Here is an 8,459-nt window from a genome sequence, read left to right as displayed (position 1 = left end):
CTCGGTAAGATGACTAAGACTCCTTTTGCAAAGAGTTGCGAGAGGGCGTCTGAGTTGTTGGAATTTATACATAGTGATGTATGTGGACCAATGAGCACGACAACCAGAGGTGGTTTTCAATACTTCGTGACTTTTACCGACAACTTGAGTAGATATGGATATGTCTACTTGATGAGGCACAAGTCAGAAACTTTTGAAAAGTTCAAGGAGTTTTAGAACAAAGTGGAAAATCAACTCGGAAAGAAAATCAAACTTCTACGATCTGATCGTGGCGGTGAGTATATGAGCCAGGAGTTTGATGATCATCTGAAGAGTCGTGGAATAGTCCCACAACTGACTCCCCCCGGGTACGCCGCATAGAAATGGCATGTCAGAATGGAGGAATCGTACTCTGTTAGACATGGTCCGATCAATGATGAGTCAGTCGGATTTACCCTTGACATTTTGGGGATACGCTCTAGAAACTACAGCTTTCACACTAAACATGGTACCATCTAAGTCCGTAGATAAGACACCATATGAGATATGGACTGCGAAGAGTCACAGTTTGTCTTTTCTAAAAGTTTGGGGATGTGAAGCGTATGTCAAGCAACTCCAGTTGGACAAGCTCACACCCAAATCGGACAAGTGCATATTCGTGGGATATCCAAGGGAAACCTTGGGATATTACTTCTACAACCGTGAAGAGGGCAAAGTGTTTGTCGCTCGACATGGAGTTTTCCTTGAGAAAGAGTTTCTCAATCGAAAGGCTAGTGGGAGGACGGTCTGACTCGAAGAAATTCGAGAACCACACGGGGACATTCCGGTAGGTGATTCTGTCACAACGAAATTAGTCAGGGAACCCGTGGTGGAGTCGACACCGGTTCCGAGGAGGTCAAAAAGGTTATGCAATTTGCATGACTGCAATGTGTTCCTCTTGGAGAATAATGAGCCGACTACATATGCGGAAGCAATGGAGATCCCTAATTCCGAGTTATGGCTTGAGGCCATGAGATCCAAATTAAAGTCCATGGATAACAATCAAGTTTGGAACTTGGTTGATCTACCAGATGGCGTTCGAGCCATTGAGTGCAAGTGTATCTTTAAGAATAAAACTGATATGGACGGAAATGTCACAGTCCATAAGGCTCAACTTGTCACTAAAGGTTATTGACAAGTTCAAGGAGTTGACTACGATGAGACTTATTCACCGGTAGCGACGCCTAAATCAATTCGGATCATTCTTGCTATAGCGACATATTCTGACTATGAGATATGGCAGATGGATGTCAAAATGGCTTTCCTTAATGGAAATTTAACCAAGGATGTGTATATGACACAGCCTGAGGGTTTTGTCGATCCAAAGAAGTCTAGCATGCTATGCAAGCTTCAGAGATCCATTTATGGATTAAGGCAAGCATCTCGGAATTGGAACATTCGTTTCAATGAAGGGGTCAAAGAGTTTGGCTTCATCAAGAACTACTGTGATCATTGTGTATTCAAGAAGGTCAGTGGGAGCTCAGTTGCATTTCTGATATTATATGTGGATGACATATTACTGATTGGAAATGATATTCAAATGCTTGAATCTATCAAGGACTCATTGAAAAATAGTTTTTCGATGAAGGACTTGGGAGAAGCAGCTTATATTTTGGGAATAATGATCTATAGAGATAGATCGAGAAGGCTTATTGGTTTAAGCCAGAGTATGTATATTGACAAGGTGTTGAAGTGGTTCAACATGCAAGATGCCAAGAAGGGTTTCTTGCCCAGGTCACATGGCATTAGTCTTAGCAAGACTCAGAGTCCTTCGACTCTTGATGAGCGAAGATGCATGGATGGGATTCCGTATGCTTCGACTGTTGGGTCCATCATGTATGCTATGGTATGTACTCGTCCCGATGTTAGCTTTGCTCTTAGCATGCTGGGCAGATACCAGGCTAATCCAGGTGAGAGTCACTGGACATCGGTTAAGAATATCCTTAAGTACTTGAGAAGGACTAAGGATATGTTCCTGGTTTATGGAGGTGAGGATGAGCTTGTTGTAAAGAGTTACACCGATGCTAGTTTCCAAACTGATAGGGATGATAGTCAATCGCAATCTGGGTTTGTGTTCATTCTGAACGGAGGAGCAGTGAGCTGGAAGAGCTCCAAGCAAGATACGGTAGCTGATTCTACAATAGAGGCCGAGTACATTGCGGCTTCTGAAGCTGCAAAATAAGGTGTTTGGGTGAAGAATTTGATTTCTGATCTTGGTGTGGTTGAGGGTGCGTCTAAGCCATTGGACCTCCATTGTGATAATAGTGGTGCCATTGCACAAGTCAAGGAACCATAGAACCATCATAAAACCCAACACATACTCAGGCGTTTTAACCTTATTCGCGACATTGTCGAAAGAGGTGATGTAAACATATGCAAGGTGCATACGGATGCAAATGTTGCTGATCCATTGATGAAGCCTCTCCCACGGCCGAAGCATGAGGCGCACATGAGCTCCATGGGCATACGATGCCTAAATGATTGACTCTAGTGCAAGTGGGAGACTGTTGGAGATATGCCCTAGAGGTAATCATGTGATGATGATATTTCCATATGTATTCATGAGTCCTTTGTATTGTCCTTGAACATCATCAATGATATGTATCAATAAGTATGTGACTTGTTTGAGGAACTATGTATTGTATGATGATTGTTCTAATGGTCCCTAGTTGATAAGGTTATCCAGACACATATCCTTGACTAGTATACGACTTGGTTGATGACTATGTTTCACAGGTGATGTGCATGGAGATGCTAAACTGATAGTATGGGCTCGGGGATGGAAATCACCGAGTTGGACAGGCCACTTTGAGATGCAGCGAGATATAGTCATATGTTAGTCTCAAGTACAATGTCTATGCCATGTCCTAGACCTGAGGTCCTCGCATGTTCTCGGGATGAGGATCAACTCACTTAGGGTCTATCAAACGCTACTCCATAACTGGGTAGTTATAAAGGTAGCTTTCGGGTGAGTCGTGAAAAATGCTGCGAGACATGGTTGACCAAGATGGGATTTGCCCCTCCTATTTGGAGAGATATTCTCTGGGCCCTCTTGAGTGATCAGATTCAGAAAGCATGGCCATGTGACTTGGGTTAAGTGTTAACCCTGTTCGTGAATCTGTATCATGGTTTCAAGAGTAGAGGTCGAGCTATCACAAGGTTGACAAGTACTCGCCTTGAGCTTGACAAAAAATATCGTGAGGCAAAAGGAATGATTCATATGACACATTGTCGAGGTTCGTCAAACGACTTTACGCACACATGGGAGTTTGCATGTTCTGCTAGGAGCCGCTACCAACTATCGACTCTGGTCGTGTCCATGTGTACGTTAACCTGTAGGGTCGCACACTTAAGGGGCTGCAGCCCATTCAGATTGGATCCGAGTGGAAATGGACACAGACTCCTACTGGGCCCAAGTGTTGAGCCCACCTCGGAGGTCTATATAAAGGGGAGTGGGCCCACGACTTAGGGTTAATCCTTTTCCACCCTCGATAGCCGTCGCCACTCCCATCGCCCATGACATGCGATCGGACCTAGCAGTCTGCCGCCCGCCGCTGCACCCCGCACGTGTGGATACCTTGGAGGCATCGCATCTACGGCGCTTGGACGAACCATTCGAGGGAACCGCGAGGTGCCGACCGTGGGAGATTACCGTTCGCGGTTCTTCACTGTTCGCGGGAGATCGGCAACAAGAGGAGGAGACGGGCTGAGAGATCGACTACACGCATCACCAACTCTACTTCCACTGCGGTGACTGCGCGTCTAGCAGTAATCCAATCTCGTAATCTATTTCCAGCAGCATGATCTTGGGTGCGCGGTAGAAAATTTTATTTGGCGCTAGCATAGTGTATCACGTGTTCCAACATGGACACGCTCTACCGTGCGGATCCTCCTCCAGCCATGCACTAAATTAATGACTTTCGCCGACGTGTAGGACAGCCAACATCGGGGTCCACCAGCCATGCACTAAATTACTCTATAGTAGAGTGACGGTAGACTACCCCGATCGAAGCGCCACAGTAGTGCCCAATGAGCCGTCAAATCACAAAACCCCTCTCATTTCCAGAAGTAAGTTGGACACATGAAGCAACCACGGGCTACTGTTCAACCACCGTCAACCTCCTGCAGCCTCCACCTGTGACTGTTCATCCACGGGCTCTTGTTCATCCAGCCTCCACCGTGTGCTCCTCCACCGGCTACTGTTCAACCAACCCTCTCCACGGGGTCCTGTTCAACCACCCCTCCACTGGCTACTGTTCATCCAGCGCTCCACCGACTCCTGTTCAACCAACCCTCCACGGGGTCGTCCTGTTCATCCAGCCCTCCAAGGGGTCCTGTTCATCCATCCCCAACCGGCTTGATCGGGGACCTGTTCATCCAAAGAAAACACCACGGGGTCCTGTTCATCCACCCCCACCAGGAACTGTTCATCCACCCCCCCAACAACACTCACTGTTCATCAAGGGAAGGAGGAAGCAGGGTTTGATCGGCTTTAGTTAGCAGCAGTAGTGAAGGAATCACTCGGGTTCAGTTAACAGCAAGGGGTCGATCGCTCAGGTTCAGTAACGTAGCTAATGCAATCGCTCGGGTTCAGTTAGAGCCCAATGCCTCACTCGGGTTCAGTTAGAGCCCAACGCCTCGCACACACACACGTACGTGTATGAGAGAAATGTGCATCGCTCAGGTTCAGTTTTTTCCGTCATGGACATCCCAAAGAATTTCATGCAGCTGCGTCTCAGGCCCTCCCAGGATGAAAAGCCCATTTTCTGTCATGATTTTTTGTCGTAGAAGTAGGAGCCCACCACATCTATGATGATACCGGGGTTTTTCACAATTATCATCATAGAAGTATCATAAGTATGACAGAAAAAAATTCGTTCGGTCCAAAATGTCATGGATGTGTCTTTTTTTGGTAGTGCATGTAGTTTAGGCCGCTCGAGCACTAGCAGTAGAGAAACAGTGATCTAAATTGGCAGGCGATCGATGGGGAACACGGTAGCAGATAGCAGCCAAAGCAGCAGCGCCTGGAGGAGCAACATGAACTAGGGCCAGAGCAACAACTCGTGTAGCTGCAGTAGCCCGTGTAACAGCATCAACAGCACGAGCGAGAGCAAGAGTAGAGCAGCAGCACGAGCGAGGGGGATAGCAGAGCATCAGAGTGAGCGAGCGAGCGGGGGCTGGAGCAGCAACAACAACACGAGCAAGGGCCGGAGCAGTAGAAGCAGCGCGAGCGAGCGAGAGCCGGAGGAGCAGTAACAGATTCGGCTGGTATGGCTGCTGTCGCCGAGGCCTCGCGCTGGGGGAGAGCCACCGTGGAGATGTCGCCCATGGCGCCGGCTTCGAGGTAGCCACGCCATGGGGGTGCGGGATAGAGCACCATCGGCGCGGAGAGGTCAAGTTAAGGAGAAGGTGTGATGCGATGAGTGCACAACCTCTTTGGTGGCACCGAGTAGGCCTCGGCTTTGTCTGAGGAGTCGGTGAGGATGTTACGGTTCCGGTGGAGCAGGTTAAGGCGGCGTTGTGGGGATGGAGCAGTTGCCATAGACGAGGCGATCATCGGAGCAACTCCTTGGAGGTGGAGGACGGGGCGGCTGAACCGGCGGGACGACGGATCCTCCTCCGGGGAGGTGGATGAGGGACTTTGAGCTATTGCGGTGGACGACATCGTCGGGGAAGAGGCTCCGGCTGGGTAGCGATGAGGTGGCGGACGGAGGTGGGTGGGGTTTCGCGACTGGAGCAGAGAGGTTATGGCGGCCCTGGGATTTCGAATGGTGAAAAGGAGGTGATGGGAGGGGGGAACCATGACTTAGGGACGCGCTTGTCCAAATTGTAGGGTGTGTTACAAAAGTACCCCCATCGATTTGAACTAGCGGCCCTTTTGGCTCAGGATTATAAGGGGGATTTCATGTGTCAGGATTTGGCAGCTGGAGGGAGTTTTCTCGCACATTGTAATTTCGGGATAGCAAGGCGCGGGTTGTGAAGGCGCGGGTTGTGAAGGTGCGCGTTTTGGGAGCACAATATCTGAATTTTCGGGATATAACAAGGCGTGGGTTGAATTTTAGGGAAAAGCCTAACATGTAATATTGTACGTACCAAATCAATTCGCACTTCCCTCAACGAAAAAACGAAAAAAAAAACAAAGCTATTCACATCACACAAAGAGAGAGTCTTGTCTTGTTTTACTGTACAAATGCTATTCAAAGCTACGTATGGATCCATGTTATGTCCAATTAAACTTTTTCGCTGTCTGTATAATGCATGTAACCTACTCATACCAACATTTTAGTGCATTCTGAATGTCCATATTACCGCTGCAATTCGAACTAGATTTGAATTCGTTTCTCTATTTGAATAAGAATCTACAATCATGATTGTTGCCAACTTAAACCATCATTCGCGTATTATCTTAACAACACACCACATGATTACTATAGAGATAGATATGAACTCGAATTCAAATTTTTGAACACACTTAATGTTGATTCCAAATAATAGTACATTTGATGTACTAACTAGATACTCATGATCTAAACCATGTTCTATACGTACACCATGTTTATCACACAAGGTATAGTGCCCCGCCCCCTACATTATGACAAGTATTTAGCCCTGAGCTGCAAAAGCCACACATTACCCCAAATTATAATCAATGTTCTATATATTATATGTAGTATAACATTTTAATAACCACACCATGGGTATCACCATTATATATATTCATGCATACGTCGGTTTAAAACACAATGATATCTTCTTCAAATCTCTGAATCCACTTTTTTATAATGAATTATGATCTCTGTTCATCTTTTACACCTTCACGATCCTCTTCTCTTTGTAGCTAGCTAGCGCTAACTTTGTATCATGCAGATGCACACGCCCGCCCCCCTCTCACCCTCACACAGCGTCCCCTCCATCGCGCACATTAATTTCTCTTTAGGTCATTCACCCATGGTGTGTGTAGGCCGCCTGAATCCTTCTTTCCAGCACACACCGGTCGATATACCTCTGTACCCATGTGTGCCTACCATAAACACACACTTCCCCTCTTTTCTTCTCACCGCCGACGCCCCCTATGTCCAATACGGTTCCACGCAGGTGCACACTCCCGCCCCTCTTTTCATCGATCTCATACTCACACACTCCTTCCCCCTCGACATAGTAGGTCTCTCGCACCACCTCCTAGACGCACCCCTCTCCACATGTCCGTCTCTTTGGACCTTATTTGCTTCTAACACATGAATGCATGTATACGTACCAATATCCCTACATATAGCTAGCTAGGTCGACTATAATTCTTTTTTCCCACGCACCGATCGACTTACCTCACTAGTTATGTCTCTGCCTTTCTCGGACACACGACGATTGATCTTCCTGTGTAGTTACGTCCTGTTACCACAACCATATCGTCCCCCCTCATCATCCTTGCATACCTCCCGACCCATCTCTCACACGCACGTGCATATACATACATACATCCCCTCTCTTATTAATATTGCACTCATACCCTCCGTTTGTCTAGCAGGCCTCTCACACCATTTGTGAGAAGAAACTCCACCACCAACCCTCCGAAACTCTACCTCTGTCTTTCTCCCAACCTTATTCCTATGCTACACATATGCATGGATGCCGATCGATCTTCCTCGATACATAGATAGGTCTCTCCCCTTCTCCACACATACACTAGTCGATCTACCTCTCTATAGTTAGGTCTCAGCCCCTCCCCCCTTCCCCCGCCCCCCACCTATAGTCGAACATTGTAGCTAGGGTATCCATCCCACAGAGAAAAACTTCACCTCTGCCCTCTCACATTCCAGCAGGCTAGCCGCCCTGTATCTTTGACGTGGACAAACACAAATTCGATGGCACTCTTTATCGATCGCGCACCCACACACTTCATCCCTGTTATCGATTCTATCGATATCTCACGCCGATGATCCCTCCACTTTCTTCTCGTGGATCGCTCCCTCTATATATGATATATCCATGACTCTGTTTCACACACATTGCATATGTTACGTTTTTGATTGAGATATCATCGACACATTGCCTCTGTTTCGCACAGACCATCTCTCTCACACCCACCCACGTACGTACCTGCACCTAAAGAAGAGGTGCACGCATGACACACGTACTCACATCTTGTTCCCGGCCACACCCGCGCCGGTACACGTTGGAGTTCATTTGACGCGTGTAGAAGTTGTTTACTCAAAGCAGGGTCATGTACCACGTGTAGACAGAACAAAGTTCGACTTGACGTGTTAGTATTTAATAAAGTTATATTCCTCAATGGCACATACAAAATATAAAACGATTATCGTCTGGAAAAAAGAAAAATCTGCTCCACTATATATAATGGAGGCTATCTGCTAGGGTTTGTCTCTCGTCACACTATCTCACACAAGGTGGCGGTGGCCTCTCTCTCTCTCTCTCTCTCTCTCTCT

The 8,459-nt window shown here is 47.2% G+C and overlaps 1 protein-coding gene across 1 annotated transcript in view; it reads left to right on the top strand.

Moving 5' to 3' along the window:
* Positions 1-1,273: 1,273 nt before the first annotated feature.
* LOC119339041 (60S ribosomal protein L13a-like) overlaps positions 1,274-8,459 on the top strand; it is a 17,117-nt gene continuing 9,931 nt past the window's right edge. Inside the window, exon 1 of the mRNA XM_037611226.1 lies at positions 1,274-1,486. Within this exon, the coding sequence (XP_037467123.1) occupies positions 1,274-1,486 (213 nt within the window). The remainder of the gene's footprint in view (positions 1,487-8,459) is intronic.

This window comes from Triticum dicoccoides, chromosome 7B (genome assembly GCF_002162155.2).
Source record: "Triticum dicoccoides isolate Atlit2015 ecotype Zavitan chromosome 7B, WEW_v2.0, whole genome shotgun sequence".
Taxonomy (NCBI): Eukaryota; Viridiplantae; Streptophyta; class Magnoliopsida; order Poales; family Poaceae; genus Triticum; species Triticum dicoccoides.
The sequence above is the reverse complement of the archived record's forward strand: the minus strand, read 5'-3'. Positions and strand labels throughout refer to the sequence as shown.